General features: G+C 40.1%; 1 protein-coding gene across 1 annotated transcript in view; it reads left to right on the top strand.

Moving 5' to 3' along the window:
• Positions 1 to 959: 959 nt before the first annotated feature.
• Positions 960 to 21,795, top strand: part of LURAP1L (leucine rich adaptor protein 1 like) — a 52,688-nt gene continuing 31,852 nt past the window's right edge. The window contains exons 1-2 of the mRNA XM_027047042.2: positions 960 to 1,099; positions 1,194 to 2,385. Of these exons, the coding sequence (XP_026902843.2) occupies positions 2,080 to 2,385 (306 nt within the window). The 5' untranslated portion in view covers positions 960 to 1,099; positions 1,194 to 2,079. The remainder of the gene's footprint in view (positions 1,100 to 1,193; positions 2,386 to 21,795) is intronic.

Raw genomic sequence — 21,795 nt, 5'->3', positions numbered from 1 at the left:
TTTGTTTTTTGTGCAGTTACACTGATAATTTGACAATACACTTTTTAATTGACCAAGTACAAGCTAAACTATTGCGTTTGTAAAGCTATTCCTCTGGGCCCACCCTGTGCTGAACTTTGTGAGGGTTTGAAAACAACAACAACAGCAACAACAAGGCACAAACTGCTCTTGAGGGAAGTGCAAACCTTCCGGGATTGTATGTCCATCCCACTGCGGTTCTTATCTGATGAGTTTGTGGTTTTCCAAATTCAGGGCAAAGCGCGTTACTTTATCAGTGAGTTGAGATTTAGCATTGTTCTCCTTTGATTCCGTGAATGGTTGTTCCAACTTTAAAAGGGGCCACTAAATTTACAACTGTTTTCTTCATTCATTTTTAAGAGTGAGAACTAACACACCAATTTCTGACATGCTGATAAGAGAACTTTAGCAATTTTCTCCGTGGCGTGAAATATTTCATTCAGAAGGCCTGTGTTGTCTATCCTTATCACTCCTAGATGAGGCTCTACAAAACAACAAACTCTGAGATGGGATCTGCCTTCGTGCCAAGTATAAAACCCTAGCGATGTTTGGGAATGGAGCCCACGAAGGACCAAGAACACAAGTAGTTATTTGTCCCCCCAAATAGAGGAGCCCATATTTTCAAATATTCCAAAGGAACCCCCAAATCAGCCTACTGAATTGGAAAGAGTATCCTCTAATTGAAGATCATTCACACAAACTCGATATTGAGTCCAACCTATAATCCACGTGGCCCATGGCAATTTACTGGGTAGTATCTTATAAATAGATTATACGCTTTGGGTATCTTCTGAGTAGTTGAAAAATATAGCTAAATTATCAAACACAACGTTTCACTAGCTCTGTTCAGTACTTTTTTTCTCCCCGATTAAAAGTGTCTCAGCAACTTCAGCCTTTTAAAATCCACCCCTACCTCCGCACTCATCTAAATTATTCTGGCTACGTAAGTCTTCACTTCCGGCAGTGAAATACTGTAACATTTGGTAAAGTAATTCACTTTGGCCTGGCATTCTCACTGAACTTATGGTGAAACAGTTTCACTTTTTACTAGCGTACAAGTAGAAAAGGCTTCTTTCTAAAGGTAGACTTTTGCTGTATGGGAAGATCGGGGGCGGGGAAGGACGGTGCATTTCAACTCATTCTTCTCCCTCCGACCTCTGTTAACTGTTTTAAAGGTTCTGGCTACCAGGCGACCTAACACCCCTATGAGGTACTTCGACCTAAAGCAGTTCGCTGAAACTCCTACTAACAGCAGGGCTGGGAACATTTCTATTGCTCTTCTTGCCTGGGATATACGGTACAAGGGTTGGCCGTGGTTTGGTCCACCTGCCAGCGGAGTTTAAAGTTTCCAAGGCTCAGAAGAACACAATGACTGGGACCAAACTGCCTAAATGAGAAGAAGGGAATTTCTGCTGCAAGGAGAAAGCCGTTAAACTCCCGCTAAACTAACCACCTCTTTCACGCGGCCATGCACACGCCCGACCTCCTCTTTCACTGACCAGGGATTATTTCTGCCAATCCAGGATATTCCGAAAGCTTGGAGACATATGGCTGGAAACTGAAACGACCCCGGAGTGTGGCCACATCTTACTTTGTGTCGCGTGGTACCAGATGGGCAATCAGTGAATGAGGCAGAGATGTGAACGGACAGTTTTATCATGTGAATTTTCCCCCCATAACGCCAAAAACCAGACTTCGTTTTCCCTCTCACTTCTTTGGGTTTATAATACTCGGATTTTCTCCTCTCTGCAATATCAATTGACTCAACTTTGCAGTGGGGTGGCCAAAAGGGAAGAGGATGAAGCGATCTCTAAAATCTTAGTAAGTGTCGGGGGAGCCACAGCACCCGGGAAACTGCGGCTGCGACCCGCCTGGTCCTGTGCGGATTTCAGGGTTGGTAACAGCGCAAGCGGTTATGGAGCGGACGGTGCACTCCATCCGCCGCCGAGGATAGAGACCCGGGCGCCGGGAGGGGTCGGTTCATTTCGCCGCAGCCTCGGAAGCCGCGGCCGCCTCTCCTCCGCTGCGTTTCATTACCATTATCCTCGTTCTTGAAAAGTCATGGAAGACGGCCCGCTGCCAGACCTCAGAGACATCGAGCTGAAGCTAGGGCGCAAAGTACCCGAGAGCCTAGTGCGCTCGCTCCGTGGGGAGGAGCCGGTTCCCCTGGAAAGGGACAGGGACCCCTGCGGGGGGAGCGGCGGCGGCGGCGGCTGCAGTAGCAGCAGCAGCAGCAGCAGCTGCAGCCTCCCCCCCTCCCTGTCGTCGTCCTCTTCGTCCTCTCCAACCTCTGGCTCCCCACGTCGTAGCCACTGCAGCGCCCTGGAGAGGCTGGAAACCAAGCTGCACTTCCTCAGGCGAGAGATGGTGAGTGCGGCGCGCCAGCTGTGGGAATGAGGGCCCCGCCAGAAGGTGGGGCGATCGGAGGAGGGGGGGCGCGGGGAGAGGGCGGCGGACGCCGCAGAGCTGAGTGCAGGGCGCCTGGGCAATCCGGGGGGCAGAGGAGCGCGCGGGGGGCGCGCGTCTGGAGGCTTGTTTATCCCGGACTTTGCTCGGCCAGGGTTTGCTAAGACGGCAGAGCCTGCTTTGCTCTGTGTACTCTGTGATAGCGCCGACTCCGTGCTGCAGCCCCTGACCGCGTAGCTGCCGGTCCGCGGCCTCCCGGGCACCCTGCCCGCCGAGGGTTTGCAGTTACTAAGCCAGTCTGGGGGCTGCTGCGTGCCGTTCAGACTGTCGGTTCGAAAGGTGGCTCCATCCTTTGCACCCACAGCAAAAAGGACTTCCTGGTTTGCCGAGAGGCGGCGAGGCAGGGTCTCCGCCGGCGCTCCTTCCTGGCTCACTCTTGCACCCACTACCGCCCCCGCCCAGTGGTGCGGTAGCCGCAGCTGTTCCAAGGCCACCGTTCAGCTGATTCTCCACAGCTGGCTCTGAAAACAATGGCCCACTCGTCCTTGATGTCCTTAGGAATAGCTTGTTTCACTGTTTTGATCCTAGGGAGCAGGTGATCCCCAGGCCCAGGGATTTGCTAACGACCACTTCCTACCCTCTCCCCCTACCCCCACCCCCCACCCCCAGTCCTCAATCTGCAATTGTTTTCTGTGATGCTTGCAAACCTTACCTTAAGAGTAAGACAATGAGACTAGTACAGGGTCTGAAAATACTTGTCATTCCGGATGTTCTCAAACGGACAAACTTTAGTGGCCCTGAGCTCTGGGGCCAGACACTTGGCCTCTGTGAACCTCAGTTTATTTATCCAGTGAACTGGTTGGAGGAAATAATTCCTTCCTAAATTGTTTGAAGAAAGTGGCAAAGCAACAGCATTTTCTACCAGCTTGGAGCGGAGGGAAGTTGCCACAGTGGTCGCAGTCAACCAGGAGGATGGCAAGGATTTTCCACCTAAAGGATCCTGTCTCCTAGGGCTTTGCATTAAAAAGTAACCAGAGGTGTTTCCCCTGGTTCCTCTCTTTCTGCATTTGGAACACTCAAGAGGTAATAAATTCCACAGCATAAAGTAATCTTGGCGAATATATAAGGGTAAAAAGCCAGTCTTCAGAGATCATGTCCTGTGTTCGGAATTTTCACACCGTGTTCTCTACATAAAGGTCCTAGGATATATACTCTAAAAACCTATCTTAAGATCTTTAAAGTTGGTCTACCTAATAACTGTAGTTTTATGTAGTTTTATGTTCTATTTTCTTCCTACTTGGAGTGTTCAGATGTTGAAAGCAAATTACACACACACACACACACACAAACACACACCTATACATGTATAGGCATATATATTCATGCATCATGTATATTGCAAATTATTATTCTGTTCATGTTTCACTGTCTAACACACAGGTTATATATCTTACTTCTTCAAAAAGTACTAAGCATTTACTGTGGGTAAATGGGTGCTGAAAATACAAGAGCTTGTCTACTTAGGGCTCTCAAATCTCTTGCACTCATTTGCCATTTATTATTTGTAGTAAATTAAGCCAAGTGTGTTGAAGAACTCCAGGGGGGTGGGGGGCGGGGATCTGGTTATTTTCAACCAAGGACACTTTCTAGACTTATCTGTTGTTCTTAATGAAAATACCATAAGTGCAGTAAAACTGTGTTTTCCCCAAACCAGAACTTGCTGTGTATGATCAGGGTGTATTAATAAATACATTTTTAAAAAGCAAACAGAAACCACAATGCTCTCAGCAGCAGATTGCTACATTGAGTATTTGTTATATTTTCTATGTTTAACATCAGGATCCACAGAATTTACCCCAGACAGATGTTTTGTGTTCAAATTTGTGCTCCACAAAGAAAATAACATTAGCCTTGGGAGTTTAGAGAAAAGATTGGGACAGGTATATTCCCCTGCCAGTGAGACCCTTTTCCCCCATTTTACATAACTCTTTTGGGTGGTAAAAACCCCAGCTTCGGCATATCTGGGAAGCAACAGATTTGTTTTTTGTGTCAACTTGGCAGGTTTGTTATAAACACTGAGCAGGTGTTCTACTGTTCTGCCTGTCTCCTCCCCACATCCCCATGTGGAGAAGTTAGGGACAGAGTGGAATATGACTTCTTAATTGTGATTTCTTATGTGCTTTTCTGCCCTATACTATGTGCACTGAGTTAACCTCCTTGGTATTAAGCGTGACCCCACATTTCATGTTTATTACTTTTAGTTCACACATTGTTCTTCTGGATTGTCTGGAATTACCAGGCGTTGGGCCTGCCCTTGGAACTCTCTCCCTAAGAAACACCTGAGCCATGCCCAAACCTTTCTAGAGACTTCCAGGAGTTAAGCCTCCCTTCTTTTCCTGTTAGATGGATGTGTATACCATTGACACAATATAGCGTAGACTTGAAGGGGGGGAGTCTGAACACAAAGTTCTTTACATACACATGGTTTTATGTAGCTTCTCTCACCTCCTTTTATGCTTCCATGGATCATTTCCTTCTCTCTTATTTGAGACAGATTTTTCCAGTATGTGAAGTATTTTTATTTTGAATTTAGAGATCAGGAAATTTAACAATACAATAAACAAACACAGAGATATACCTCGGAAATTTATAACGAGATTGGAAAGAGATGTCAGGCCTCTTGTACAAAGTCTGCCCAGTATGTGTTCACTACTTTTCTGTTCAGAGCGTTTTGTTTATTTTTTTTAATGTTTACGTATTTGTTTTCAGAGAAAGAAAAAGTGTTTTTCCAATATATGTAAATAATCTCTGTCAAAACCCATGTTGCCACATTCTGGTTCCAGTCAGTTCTGGGTTATGTCAAGATGACTGCTAATCTTCCCATGATACAATGCCATCATGAAAACTGCTATGGAAATACTGTGTTCTAATTTCTATATTTTTGGGGTTTGTTTGCATAACAGCTGTGTAATACAGCAAAGAGAATAAACAATCTCCAGCTAGTTACTTATCCTTTCTTGTTATTAAAACCTTCAAGTACCCCACCAAGTTCCTCAAATCTTGCTTTAATAAAGTTTCGAGGCAATACCCAGGACTAGACACAAACACACGTATACTCAGACAAATGCGTACATGATTATTAGCAGAACATAAATCAAAATGTCAAAGATTTTAAGAGTGGTAGACTTATATTTGGTTTTTGATACTTTCTCTCATGGATCTTTTCTAATTCCCCCCCCCCCACCTGCCGTTCAATGGCTTGCTGACTTTGTAATAAACGGTTATCTTATATTCTCTCGAAAAAAAAATTCACTTCGCAGTTGTGAATTAAATTAAATTAAATTTAAGAAATTAAATTAAATTTAAGAAAAATTAAATTAACTTCGCAGTTGCTTTGGATATGCTTCAGAGTAGGCTAGGAGATTTCTTGTTCCATACATGTTGATCTATAGATCACTTGTTCTATAATTTAGTCATCTTTCATAACTTCACAGTTTCAACAATATTTTTCCTATTTTATCACTTGGCTATTTTTTAAAGTTAGGCAAAAGTTTAAGCAAAAACCCTTATGTATGTAATTGGGAATCTGTACAGTGGAAGGCTCCTTCCTGGATGAGGTCACAAGTTAGTGGAAAAGATAAAATGGGAGTATCATTTGGCCAGAGAAAGATCGAAAACTACCATGTCAGCAGGTGCCCGATGCCATAGCAGAGATCAGGCTATCAGGTAAAGTGAGGAGATCTCTGACTGCGCCCCGGGCAAGGAATTGAAATTGCTGATGATGCTGCGAAGTAAGGGGCTTAATATTAGGGACAAAGACATCAAGGAGATGAGGAAGTTTGATTCCTAACAGTGGCTTCTTCTGCGATTATGCACATGGAGTGTCATTATACTTACCTAAACCTGACAAACAAATCTTGTTGAAACCTGTTTCCTTACACAGTGGCTCGAAAATTCACAGAAGTGAACACACAGGCGCTCGTGTCATTCTGCTAGAAACACATAGACACAATTTAGAGAATTTATACCTACCCTGAAAACAGTGACATTTCCAAAACCTGATGGAGCCCCGCCCTGTACCTAGGAATGTATGTTGCATTACTGGCACATACTTGAAGAACACTTTCTGACCAAAGAGAATTCCTTTCCATTGCATTCAAGTTGCACAACCATACTGCCCTGATACTGTGAGAGACCACAAATATTGTGAGATTTTTTTTTAAGACATATTATGTTCATTTCCATGACAGCACAAAACCCATATAGTTAGCTTTCCATTTTGTAGTTAATAAGTCACAATTAAAAGAATTTGTCACTTTTTTTTTAATGTTTACTTACTTTTGAGAGACAGAGTCTGAGCGGGGGAGGGGCAGAGAGAGAGAGAGAGAGAGAGAGAGAGGGAGACACAGAACCTGAAGCAGGCTCCAGGCTCTGAGCTGTCAGCACAGAGGCAGATGCAGGGCTTGATCTCATGAAACATGAGATCGTGACCTGAGTCGAACTCAGATGCTTAACCGGCTGAGCCACCCAGGCGCCTGATTTCTGGTTTTTAAATACTGCTTCTGAAATGGGGATTTATGGCTGGAGTCTCTGCAGTCCCTGAGTACTTGTTACATTCTTGTGGTGTTTTGTTTTTTTTTTTTTTCTTTGAAGGATGTTCCTTTTATTTTTCTTTAAAGGTTATTCTTCACTACTCAAGTGGTAGGCTTCTGGTTTGGTGGAATCTTCATGGGTTTGGACCTAGACAAGCTGGGATTCTGGCCAAGTCTAGAGCAAGTCGAGATACAAACCAGGAGAGCCCAGCCGGCTGCCAAGGCCCTGTACCCTCTCCCTCTGGAGACTCTTAGCCCATCTTCCCAGACAGAAGGCCTGTCTAGCCCTCAGTGGCTCTCTTTCTGGTTTTGGCTTTGTGCGTGGCATTGAGAAAGTTATATAACCACTCAAGGATTCCGCTTTCTTGTTAACATAGGGAAAAAAAAAATCTCTATGTAGGCATTGTAAGAATTCAATGAACTAATACAAGAAAGTCAACAATTACATAGGCATTCAAAACAGTAAGGACGATGGCAGTAAAAGGTAGTATGTCAATGACACGGCTGTTCTGTTGATCTTCTACAAGTAGCTGCAGATGGGCAGTGTGGTTTGGGGACTGATTAAAGTTTAAGCGTCTCCTCTGCTTGACTATCACAGCACCTCCCACGTCACACGTTCCAAGGAGACACTATATTTCTATCTAGAAGTGAAAAAGGAATACATGAGGCCTTTCCCTAGCTTCAGTCCGACTGAAATGTCGATTTTGATTTGAGACTCAACATTTATGAAGCACATGCTGTGAACTAAGCCCTCTGGAGTGTATGGGTAGCCTAGGCTAAGGAGCTGTAAGAACCTAATTTTGGGGTGAGCCTAGGAAGTCTGAGAACAGAGACTAGTATTTGGTTCGTTGACAACAAAAGCTTTCTAATGGGCAAAGCACCATGCATTTTATATGTATCATCCCAGTGAAACCTTATAATAATCTTAACTAAATATAATTTTCATATCTACATTGTAGGTAAAGCATTGCAGATAATTGTCAATGCTCAAGACCGCCTACACAGTAAAGAGATGAGCTAGGTCACGGTCAGAATCTGAGCTTTAAACCATGATTGTGCTGTTACTTCTCATGCTTCAGAATTTCTTGATGCCCATGTTGACACCCGAGATGATATACTCTTCCAGATTTTTAAAACTTTAAACATGTTAAACTATGTGTTTATTTACTGTGGGCTCCCTCTCACGAGTAACATCCATAGACCATCCCTGTGTCAGACTTGGATGACTTGGATCCAAGACTTGGATGACTTGGATCCAAGACTTGGATGAACATATCCAAAAGTCACCTGGTTCCCAGCAACTGTACCCTTCCTGTCACCAATATCTTCATAAATACCTTCTCCCACTCCACAAATGCTGCTAGGGAAGGATTCTCTGGACCAGTTCAAGACCAGAGCTCAGGAGTGGAACTCAACACTGTTCATGACCTACACTTTTAAACGCTTCCAACTGGTCGCATTTTGGTTCCCTGAGAGATTCTGTTCAGGATGAGGTTGGATCTTAGGTAACCCACTAGGAAGAACCAGAAAACCGGGAATTGTGACACCATCTTGTGTCCATTTGAGCAGCACCTTCGAATCGCCATTCTTCTGACAGGAGCTCTGTGATCCTATGTTTCTGTGGTGGTACCAGTTGCACAGCACTCTGCTGGGGCTTCCCACGTTGAGTGGCTGAACCGCACTGATCCAGATGGAGCCCGGTGTAAATTGTATTGATAGATTTCACAAGAAACAAGGTTATGTTTTCAAACATACATTTCAAACACCTCAGTCTAAGCTAAGACTTAAAAATAAAACCTGAATAATTCATTTTTAAAATGTTTTTTATTTATTCTTGAGAGAGAGAGAGAGAGAGAGAGAGAGAGGCAGAGAGAGAGAGAGAGACACAGAATCTGAAGCAGGCTCCAGGCTCTGAGCTGTCAGCACAGAACCCAACGCGGAGCTCAAACTCAGTCTGCAAGATCGTGACCTGAGCCAAGGTCGGACGCTTTACTGACTCAACCACCCAGGCGCCCCAATTCGTTTTTTTAAAAGGGAATAAACATTGAGCTAGATTTTCATACATAGCTATTATTATGTTCCTTTTTACAGATAAGAAAACTCTTGTTTCTGGGGCTGGGGTGGGGGGAGGTGAAATCATTTCACTAAGTCACTGTAAGTGGTTTCCCAGCCTTCCATTCAAATAAGAACCTCTGTGAGCCTGGTTATAGGCTGGATCCCATTCACTCCCAAACCCTACTGTGTCCGTGTACCATGGAGAATGCCCGTTTATTACCAATGAACATTTTTAGAGAAATTTCATCATAGCCACCAATGGATCTTTTGGTATTCCTTTAAAAATGTTATTGCTTTCTTTTTAGAAGTTAACATCTGTTTTCTCATTATAAAACTTCCAGAAATATATTATAAAAAGAAAAAAAAAGTGCTCTTTTACCTTCCCCCAGACACCACACCTCCTCCTTATTACTCCACACCCCAAGGGAATCACTCATCTGCTGACAGTTTGGTGTGAATCCTCTCAGGTCTTTTTCTGTATCTTTGCCAGCACATAAATGGTACATATATGCTTACATAAATTTGGTGTGTGTGGATTTGATTTTGTTTTCCTTATTTTACATAATAATATTTTATTATATTACCCGACATTTACTGGAGGGTTACGGTATGTCAGTTAGCATTCTAAACAGGTTTGATGTATTATGTTATTTCTTTCTCACTCCTCACCTACTTTTGAGGCAGGCACTGTGGGATGTTAGGTCATATAAACAGATTCCTGACATCTTAAGGAATTTTTACCTAGGAGACACCTGGACGACTTAGTAGGTTAAGTGTCTGACTTTTGATTTTGGCTTAAATCAGGGTCTAACGATCGGTTATGAGATCGAGCCCCGTATTGGGCTCCGTGCTGACAGAGTGGAGCCTGTTTGTGATTCTTTCTGTCCATCTCTCGCTGTCCCTCCTCCGCACTTGCTCTCTCTCACTCAAAAGAAAGAAATGAAAAATTAAAAAAAAAAGAAATGTTTACCTAGTTAATCTTTATCTTATTCCTTCACTTTTATAAGCAACCTAATTAATTACTAATCAGAAGGAAAAGTAGTTACTTCACTTTTCATAATAACTGATTATCCAACTTGTAACAGGTCTTTTACAAAGTAAATTCTGCTCTTAGAAATCGGACTTAGACTAGTCTTCAATTCAAGAAATAACAAAGTCTTCCAATTGGAATGTACTCATCTTCAATCACATACTGCTTTTTTAAAAAACGCCTATTTGGAGAGAGAGAGAGAGAGGGAGAGAGAGAGAGAGAATGAGTTGGGGACGGGCAGAGACAGAGAGGGAGAGAGAGAATCCCAAGCAGGCCCCATGCTCTCAGCATAGGGCCCGACTTGGGGCTTGATCTCACAAATCGTGAGATCATGACCAGGGCTGAAATCAAGAGTTGCTTAACCAATGGAGCCACCCAGGTGCCCCTCACATACCATGTTAACATAATCTTCTTATTGAGTTTTTTCCTGGTGATAATAATATAAATACAAACTCTAAAATTTGGATCTAAAGGCTAACAGTCATAAAGCGATCCATGCCACATGGAGAAGGCAGAAGGGCAACCCACGGGTTTCATGTGCCTTCAGTGTTCATGGCTCAAAAACATCTTTGATTTTTGTCAGACATTGGAATGTTCGTGATATTCCAAGAGATTAGACATAATCGGAATATTTGAGTTCTCAATTAAAGAAATGATTCATATCTTTCAAATTGACTCTTGCAAGCAAGTGATGTTTAAAACTAACACTATAATATGTCACTGACTAATAATCCCTCTCTCTGCAGGTCTATGCAGTGGAAAGCTAGAAGACTGGGCAAGCAAGGAATCAGGGCATGAGTGAAATAGGAATTTGATTATGACCTGGCACTGCTGGACCCAGGGCTTCATTTGGCAATTTCAGGACAGGACCCTTTTTGATTGGGTCTGCCAGCATGGCCATTACAGCTCAGCCTATAATTCTGATACATTTTATTATTCACAATGTTTGTTAATCCTGTCAATCTGGAGATAGCCACATTGGACTGTCTTTAGGGGTGAGAGTTCTCGACCTGACCTGTGATGTCTTATGATTGATTTCAGATTTTCATAGGATAATCACTTCCCTTCCGTCACATTCACAGGCATGTCCCCACCCCTCTACTATCAGCATAGTGTTGCATTTGTAGAATAGTTTTTAATTTAACAAATTCGCTAGATAATGTGTGTGAGCTACAAAATCACTAGCGCTATCTATTTTTAATTACAGTTATGGAATGTTCTCTTTTTTCCTCTGTATTTAAATTAGGACACCTGAAGTGAGCTAGAATTAAGTCTTTGACTTTCCATATATTTGACGGGCAGAATAAAATTGTTGTCGTATTCATACCCACCATGAGTAAATTCACAAAAATGTAGCACCAGCATCCCAAACAGTGAGCTATGTCGATTACAACTCTGATTGCTGGCATAGGCTATTATTCTAATAGGTTCCCTGATTTTTTTCTTTTGCAAAAGTTGTCTCTATCATTGTTGTTTTATTGTTAACCAAACAAAGCATGAGATCAAAGTTGAGAAGGAAATGTCTCTCCTCATGCTGATGAAGTCCAATTTTCAAGGCTGTTAAATTCAGAGACCTACCTATAGTTCGTTTGCTGAGATTTTAATCATAAATAGCTACTATTGACTTTTGATTGGTATGAAATTAACTGTTTCCAGGTTTTCTCTTAATTTCATAAAATGTAAAACTTATTAAAATGATACTAAACGTGCAAACTGTATAATAGGACCTGAAGTGGAAAATATAAGTTCCCCGCATCCCTTTTCCCAATTCTCACTCCCTAGAGATAACTACTATGAATAATATTCTGTGTGTCCTAAAATTTTTCTGAACATATGCAAGCATACCTGTAGTTTTTTGTTTTTTGTCTTTACCTTTAGCTATAATTATAGGTACCTATTTGGAAAGATATATGTATGTATAATTTTAAAATTGAGACTCTTCGGAGCTCATGTTGCAGCTAGATTTCTAGATATAGCAAATACTCTGGTCTATATCATATATGACGTATATTTGATGTGTGTATATATAACATATGATGTGCGTATGTTTATATACACACTTTGCTTCAAAGCACAATTTACAATGTGGCCACTTTGGATAAATTACTGTCAAGGACAGAAAAAGAGTCACTCTATTTGTATACAAAGATTGCAGTTGATGAGGTAAAGAAACAGAGTCAATAATCTCTACAAGTAGAATAGAGCATCATAAAACCCTAGGGTGGGAAGAAATGTCCGAAAATGAAATTCCATACTATCACCCTAACCAGTCATCATGCATTCTTTGCTTGAACGACCTCAGGGATGAGCCCTTCATTGGCTCCCAAGGCCGACCATTCCATTTCCAGACACTTCCGTCCATTTATATTTGTTAATCGGCCCTTCCGGTTGCTCATCAAAAGCACCCTCTATGATCATTCACCACAGGGAGGAATTTTCCAGCGTGTGAGCCTCCAGCTGTGGATTTATAATTTAAGATGAAAGCATTTTCAGGTACGAAGTGCAACAAAAGGTCAGTGAGTTTCTCATAGGTTTGTGTGTCTGTGGCTAAAATAAAGGACTTTCTTGCCTTTCTTGCAACATGAGAAGAGAACAGCAGTGCAGCACATTGCTGAGGATGGAGAGAAATGGGTGCCGTCCTGTATTGCTGCTGGGAGTGTGCACTGAAGAAACCGTGAGAAGTAACCTTGACGCTATACTAAAAGAAAAAGCAGAAAAGAGAATCTCCTTGACATAGCAGTTCTGATGCCAGTGATACTTAGGAGAAATATAGAAATTTACCCCAAGGAAACAATAATGAATTTGTTCAAAAATTTAGTTTATATATTTGGTATTCTGTGTGACTGAAAAAACTGGAGTAATCTGAATGATAAATGACAGTAGGTTATTTATGTGTGTGGGATAGAACTTTATGTAGCTATTAAAACTGTGCTGCAGAATTGTTTATGGAAGAGAGAAAGTGGTTATGGATATATTCATGTATAGAGTAAAAGGCTGAAATGAAATACCATCCAGTGTTAACCGTGGTATCATAAAATGGTGGGTTTATGGGTGTCTGTTTTTGTTTCTCTGTCAAGTTCTTTTGTTTTAAATATATTTTTTTAACATTTATTTATTTTTGAGGCAGAGAGAGACAGAGCATGAACAGGGGAGGGTCAGAGAGTGGGAGACACAGAATCTGAAACAGGCTCCAGGCTCCGAGCTGTCAGCACAGAGCCCGATGCAGGGCTCGAACTCACAGACCGCGAGATCATGACCTGAGCCGAAGTCGGGCGCTTAACCGACTGAGCCACCCAGGCGCCCCGAGTTCTTTTGTTTTATCCAGTTTCTCCGCACCAAGTATATATTTTATTTTGATAAGAAAAAAATTATAGGTAGATAGAGTTTTAAAAAAAAAATAAAAATCAAAGAGTATGGGCTCTAGAATAAGGTAGAGCTGATTCAAGGAATCACAGCTCTTTAACCAGTGCTATGGTTTTAAGCACCTAATGAGTTTAATATTATGTAAAGTAGCTAGGATTCTGCCTGCCAAATAGTAGGCACTTATTAATCATTGATTTTTTTTTTTTCTTTTTTGGTCCTTCCAAATGACCAAACTTAACTCTTTTGGTCTTAACTTAACCAATGACTTAACTCTTTTGATGCTTATAGGAAAGGATGAGACTAGAATTTTTCCTGCTATTCACCTTTCTCTTTCTTCCTTTTCTTCCATTTCATAGAAGAAGGGACATGGCAATATATAAAATAACTTCTTGTCTTGCATGTACCACATCTGAGTTGCTAAATTTGGCATTAGGCGTCCCTGCACAGAAATGATACCTAAAATGATTAGTGCCCAAGGGAGAACTGGCCACTTCAAACTCTGGAACATCCCCTCTGTAGAGCAACGTAAATTAACAACCAACTGCCTCCTCAGGATTTTAGTCGTAGTGGCTGATTCAAATCATGGACAAGTCCACATTAAGAAGGTAATGGAATTGACAGCTACTCTCAGAAATACTTGCAAAGCATTCCACAGTCTCTCCATATGAGCTAATGGGAACGTTATGCCTCTTGCCAGAAATAGGTGGGTAGAATATATTAGCACTCAGATAGATGTTCACATAGAGAGGAAATTAGTTCTTGCCCAGAATGCAGAAAAGGATTAGAAATAATTGATTATAGACAGAAACCTTTTTAGGATTTCACAAGAACCACAGGCGAGAATCTGAAACCATACTCTAGGCTTCTTCCATTTTTAAATCTGATGACAAAATTGTCAGGAAATAATATACAAGGAGCCACCAAGTAGAACTTAATTTAATCACATGGATCAGTGATTTTGGTCACACTATAACAATGATTTAATGGTGGACTAAATATCGTGCATTGACAAAAATCTTCCCATAGTGAAAGCACATTATTATTTAAAATATGTTTATGAAAATAGGGGGACCTGGGGGGCTCAGTCGGTTAAGCATCCGACTTCGGCTCAGGTGATGAACTCACGGTTTGTGAGTTCAAGCTGTGCGTCAGAGCCCGGAGCCTGCTTTAGATTCTGTGTCTCCCTCTCTCTCTGTCCCTCCTCCCGCTTTCACTCCGTGTCTCTCTCTCTCTCCCTCTCTCTCTCTCTCTGTCTCTCTCTCCCTCTCAAAAATAAATATTAAAAAAAAAATTTAAATATGTTTATAAGAATAAAGTATATTTATAAGTCTCTGGGGCTAAAGATTTCCAGAGTGAAAGTCTTGACAAAATTCTGTATACGTGACTTCATTTGTCATTTTCCTAAAATTAGGCTGTGTATTCCAGCTTTGTTAATAATATTGCTCATTATCTTTTTCCCTCCTCACTATAATCATGTGAGCAGAGGCTGTGACTAATCAATCCTTGTATTCCTTAATGGCCAGCCAAGTATTTAGGGACTCCCATTTGTTAAATGTGTGAATTAAAGTACACTTTAGGCCTGCTTCTAATTTTTGTGTTTGGAACACATTAGCAACATTTCCTTTTTGGATTGAAACATAGAACCTCAATCCGTCCTCTGTATCCCACCAGCCAAACCCAGTCACAAGGAATGTAGGTCCTTGGTTAAAAAAAGAATAAAATAACTTTTCTCCAATCTGTTATTGTGATGAAAGAAAAGAAAAGAAAAGAAAAGAAAAGAAAAGAAAAGAAAAGAAAAGAAAGAAAAGGAGAAAAAGAAAGAAAGAAAGAAAGAAGGAAAGAAAGAAAGAAAGAAAGAAAGAAAGAAAGGAAAGAAAGAAAGAAAGAAAGAAAGAAAGAAAGAAAGAAAGAAAGAAAGAAAAGGAGAAAGAAGGAAGGAGGGAGAAAGAAGGAGGAGAGAAGGAGGAAGGGGGGGGGGAGAGGGGAAGAGAGAAAGAGAGACCGAGAGGGAGAGAGTGAGAGGAAGAAAGAAAAGAAGGGAGAGAGAAAGGGAGAGAGAAAAAACGTTTCTGCCTGCTTAGAGGTGGTACAGCAAAATTTCCTCTTGGTTGCAGGACCTACTCTATCCTTAGATATTGTCGGTCTCAAGAAACATTGTTCCCAGGAGTAGTAGCTGAACCTAAAACTGAAAAGAGTTGTTTTTCTTCTCTGATAAGTAAACAAAGAATGTACATATCTTAGATTTTTGTCATCCTCTTTTCCTGCTTGGAGTGAGCTTTTGAAGTTTCGGAGTGAAAAGAAAGAACTTTAAAGAAAAGGAAAACATTCTAGTAACATTATAGTCTAGTATTCCATGCGTAGTATATTATATATACTAGTATATAATATACTAACGTATGGTATGGTTTCTGTGGCGTTGGTTGAAAATAATGATCATTTAATTTGGCAGCCTAAATCCGTACATGGGTAGCATTAATCACGAGGGCATGAAGTCTCTGACCATGCCTGACACAGCCCTCGGTATAGACTTGAAAACTGATGAGTACAGTGTGACTCATGTCTGAGGTGTTTGCGATACTTGTCTAGATGGGTATACACGTCCAGGTGGGTAAGCTGCAGGAACAGGATGAGGAAGACTAGGCTCCTTGAGTGCTTTTCTAAGATTCTAGAATTGAGAGGAATTTCAAGGAATCAACCCATTTTTCTGTTTTTATTTTGGAACTAGAATCAAAAGATAAAAAATGGCTACCAAATATTCCTGTACTGCCTCTAAAGCAGCAATTGGATGGGTTTCCTTCTGTTTTTTTTTGTTTTGTTTTGTTTTGTCCCTATGTGAACTTTTAACATCCTCTCCCCAAAAATATTAGTTTGACTACCTTCTTGCTATAATGGGCTTTTCCTGCTTTTAATCTTGGTCTTTCTTATTTATATCTCCCACAGGAGGAATTCCAAATATGGGGCAGGCATTTATTTTTGAACTTTGAATTTTATTTATTTATTTTTAAGTGTTTATTTATTTTTGAGAGAGAGAGAGCACAAGTGGGGGAGGGGCAGAGAAAGAAGGAGACACAGAATCCAAAGCAGGCTATAGGCTTTGAGCTGTCAGCACGGAGCTGGACACGGGGCTCAAACCCACGAACTGTGAGATCATGACCTGAGCAGAAGTTGGACACTTAACCAACTGAGCCACCCAGGTACCCCCAAAACTTTATAATTTAAAATAATTGTAGACTTTGCATAAAAGCTACAAAAATCACTATATACCCCTCACCCAGATCCCCCCATATCTTAATTTTTTGTGAGATGGTGATGAATGGTATCAGTATCCTCTCATGTACTCTCTTCCTCCCTTTCCTTCTTCCCTTCCCCTCCCTTCTCTCTCTCTCTCTACACACATATTCTTAAACATCCTTACCTTAAAAGTTGCAGACATGATATTACTTTATTTCTAAATACTTCAGTGACCATTTCTCAAAATCAAGATCAGTTAGCAAGACCTAAGTGGTATCCTTCCTCCCTCCTGAGTACATTGTGGTCATAATTAATGACTTACATTACTGCTGAGTTCAGACAAGTCCTAAGAATATTTTTCAACAGAGCCCTGTAAGTGGCCACTCAGCATCAATCAGAAAGCTGCCTGAGGCTAGCATTCAGTTAAATAATAGAATTGGGTCTACCTGAAGGGTAGTAGGGGCGATTAGAAGAGCATGCCCTCAATTTCTCACTTTCTTATTGACTTGATGCTAGAAATTCTGCCCTCACAAAATCATCTGTCAGCCAGAGCTCCTGATTCAGATGAAGATATCAAATAATAAGTGGAAGATTTTGGACTCTACATGGTATTCAGTAAATACGTTTTCAATATTGAATACAGTAAAAACACCATTACCTTCTACAACTTAAACTGTATGGAAGTAAGGATTTGAGAGCCAGTTTTTTTTTTTTTTTTAAGTTAGGAAAAAGAAGGAAAAGGACACAGGAAAAGGAAAATAATATTTGGGCATTTTGGTCTAATAAGATATTTCTCCTGTGAGTCACTACCTTGCACTCTACACCATTGTTTACAAAGCATTTGCTATACCGTCCTCAGTCCTGGAGCTATGAAGCTACAATAATAACACAATGAATATAGCATTTGCTATATACGGTTCAATACAGTGTTTACTATATTTGCTAGAATATAGTATTTACCCAATACATATGACTATTACACTAGCCTTCTGCCTCATATTCTAGTTACTTGGTCAAAGAAGTAATGAATCAAGCGATACTATTACCATGACCCATATGAAATTTAGTTTTAAAAACTCAGACAAACTTTTTGGAGATTATATTTAACAGTAAAATCCATATGTTGAGTTAACTCTTGAAAATACCCACTTGTTTTCCTTTAATCTGGCTATATTCAGGGTTTGCCAGGAAATGGCCCGACAACCCCCGTGAAACGAAATAGAATTTTAACTTTGGTATTCTGCCTCTTAACTTTGAGTTTATTACTTCATTTTTAAAATTCATTTTTGTGTTTTCTTTGTAATGTAGTCCTGGTTCCAATTATTCCTTACTTGGAAGTTTAAAAAATTAGTTTGGAAATGCCAGAATAAATACGTGAGAAGAAAGTCAGGGTAACTAAGAGATTAATGATCCTCTCTGTATTTGTGTTTTTGTCAGGGGTGGGGGGGGGAATGAACCAGTGTGTGACAAGGCTTATTTTGGTAGACATTGGGCTCGTGATGATGAATTCAGATTACATGCTGTTTTCATAGGGAACAAAATTAAGGACTTAGAAACGGATGTTGAATTTCCCCCGCTCTATCTGAATCCCCTCCTTCCAATCACCATCCATTAATAGCCTAGGAAATTATATAAATTACCACTGTGTCTACCAACGTACCTCCTGCTAGAAGGTTAATCTAGTGCCAAGGAGAAATAAAATCTAGATTCTGCACACAGTGTGCTCAATATAAAAATGAAACTGTTTCCTTAGATATCAGTTTGGGTATGATTTCTTTGGGTTGTCAGTTAATCAAATTGATTTTTATCAGCATACGTATTTGATGTCCAGGGACTTAATCTGTACTTTGGAGGAGAGTTAGACTGATGAACATCCTGTATGTCCTGCTAAGCAGTTTTCGGACTTGTTTGGTTACGCAATGACCGTACTTTTTAATTGCCCTCCTCCAACCATGTTATAATTAACATTTATAAGTGGGATTTAAAGAGATTAATTTCATGGAAGATGGGAAACTCACTCAGTGAAGCAACTGACTACTTCTACTCTGTTGAATTTGAAATCTTACATGGATTCCTATATGATAAGATCAGGAATTTTGAGAAGATCTTAATGATTGTCATGTAGTCTACTGATCCATGCTGTGACTTTAATATTTATTTCTGAGACAGAGAGAGACAGAGCATGAGTGGGGGAGGGGCAGAGAGACAGGGGGACACAGAATCCGAAGCAGGCTCCAGGCTCTGAGCTGTCAGCACAGAGCCCGACGTGGGGCTCGAACTCACAGACTGCGAGATCATGACCTGAGCTGAAGCCGGATGCTCAACTGACTGAGCCACCCAGGCGCCCCCATACTGTGACTTTAAAGAGCAGTTTCAACAACACAGTGAAAAAGGTTCTTCCAACAGTGTTCCTTCCAGTCATGATACAAAGCAATCGTTTTAGTGAACCATATCTTTACTTGGCACGAAACATACGGAAAACCAACATGCTCTAAAGGGCGGTGCCCGCACACAGTGGAGCTGCCCAAACATTTTGACTTAATTAATAAATAAAATAAGCTCAGAATATGGTGATTAGAAGTCAGTAAATAAATAATAAGGCTGAGCTTATAAATGGATACTGCTTTCTATGTTGGAGCCTTTTAAATAATCACAGCATAGCCATCTTATCTTACTGGCATTCACAAGCAAGTGGGTTGAAACGATTATCATTAGAGCCTATATACTGTTTTATTCAAAACCTTAACCATTAATTGGGTCTCCTAGGAGCACTATCAAATGCTCACATTGCTGAGTTGGAAGTGGAGATACAGAGACCAAGTGATTCATAGTAGATAAAGACAAGGGCAGATTTCCCACTTTCCAAACTGGTTGTCCAGAGTACCATGGAGCAGCCACTATAAATAGAGGAAATGCATTTCCAGCTAAACTTTAATTCCAAAAGCCCAGACATGATTACCAGGAATGTTCAGCAACTTCATAACGTTGAGTGTTAGGTTGTTCTTGTTTGCTTTCAGTCTTAAGACAAATTGATTCTATTTGGATTTCACCCAAAATTCTTTAAGGAGAAAAACACTTTCACTTTTTTTTTTTTACATTGACTTGGTTTTGTGCAGTAGGATCATATAACTTGAAAAACTTAGTCTCTACATGAAAATAACCCAGTGCCTTTTTGTAAGCAGAATTTGGTGCTGCTCAAGTGTTCTAACTCTTTTGAGAACAAATAAAATAAGTACAAGCTAAGAATGTCACACTGATTCACACACTTGAAAATGAGTCCAACAAGAATCTACTTGCCATCTCTTGACCACACACATGCAATTAATTTTGCCCCGGTCAAAAATCTTTGTTGCTCGAATTAAACAATGATGATGAATAAATATAAGTACTTCCAAATCTTCACTTCTTGTTGGGCCTTACAGACAGATGGAAACTCTCAGCTACATATCATTTGACTATGTAACTATCCACCCTGGACATGTTCGCCATCTCTGCTTCTAGAAATGTTTCTTTCATAGGAATCAAGTAAAAATGACACATAATTTTAAGACTCTTCTATATCCCCTTCCTGTGTAAGCTCCAGAAAAAATGCACGTGAAGTTGAAGACGTGGATTTCAGGTTATTGACCAATTAATCAGGTAAACGAGGCACGAGGTTACTACTAAAACAGCAATATTTCGTCTCCATGGTACTGAGAGTTCTGGCTTAATCCCAAAGATCCATAACCTTAAAAAATTAGTTTCTATAAGAAACAAATTATATTACAACCACTTAATACTGTGCCTAGGAACGGGCCATGTACATCCTGATGTGCGAACCCAGCCCCATCTCAGTTCCTCAGATGTGCCTTGTATCTATTACTGGCTTTTGACATTCATACATGGTATTCTTTTTGCCTGTATCTTTCTTCCTCTCCCACCCCTGGGTGACATACCCATTTAGCTCTAACTTTCTACCCTTCTGTCCCACTGATGGCATAGTATTTTGTTTTCATTTTTTTTTTTTTACATTGATATCCCTCACTAGACTATATGTTCTTTCATAGGTAGAACCGTGTCCAAATATTTCCTCTCTAGAATTTAGCAGAGTGTAAGAGCTCAGTATTCAAAGAATACATTAACAAAGCTACTTAGGAAGTGACCTCCAAAGGCATGATTAGAGAGGGGTTAACAACAGGTAAAGGTAATAGCTTGAGCAAATTTGGGGCTACTGTACTGAAAATTCATGGATACTGTGAATGAATAACTCTAATAAAGTTAATGAAAAGAAGATAGAAAAGGTAAAATGATCCCAGTTAATGGGAATACTAGGCTGAGAAATTTGAGTATGGTTTCATAGGCCATAGGACCCATTATAGTTATTATTTTAAGAAATAAAAGCTGCTATATTTTTGTATACTTACGATAGTTTTTTGTTCTGTTTTGTTTTTGTTTTTCTAACAATCCTCTTCATGACAACTAAATAGTTTCCATGTGTTTTATATTATGGGCTCCTTAAAGTATGTTGTACTTCTGAAATACTTATAAACAAGAAAGCTCACTGAAAGTTCACTGATTGCCTAGGAATGAAAGTCTGCAACAAAAGAAAAAATGATAAAAATATTTTTGGAACAAGGAAAGAGGGATTATACTTGCACAGGATATGCATATTTCAAAAATGTTTGTTTTCTTCCTATCACATATAGTTCCATATTTACACAGATTTTATTGATTACAAAATATGCCCTCAATAAATTTAAGTAGGCTTTATTAGTATGGCGACATTTTCTAAATAAAATAATTACATGTTTTAATCATCCAAATGACATTTATCCATGATTAGTTATTTATATAATTCTGTTTATGACTGAATTATTTTGTAATTAAAGATTTTTCTGATTAAAATGCAATGTATACTCTTAAATGATAGTACTCTTGAATGAAAGTACATAAAATATAAGGAAGGGAGACAAAAATATGATTACGTTACTCTGAGGCTGTTATTATAACACTTTAGTCTTATTTTATTGAAGTATTTTTCTTCTGTAATTTTTCCTTTGCATTGTTGAGGCTAGAATATATACCTTATATCTTACTTTTTGTGGTATTTTTTGCTTGACA

The sequence above is a fragment of the Acinonyx jubatus genome, chromosome D4 (assembly GCF_027475565.1).
Source record: "Acinonyx jubatus isolate Ajub_Pintada_27869175 chromosome D4, VMU_Ajub_asm_v1.0, whole genome shotgun sequence".
Classification (NCBI taxonomy): Eukaryota; Metazoa; Chordata; class Mammalia; order Carnivora; family Felidae; genus Acinonyx; species Acinonyx jubatus.
The sequence above is the reverse complement of the archived record's forward strand: the minus strand, read 5'-3'. Positions and strand labels throughout refer to the sequence as shown.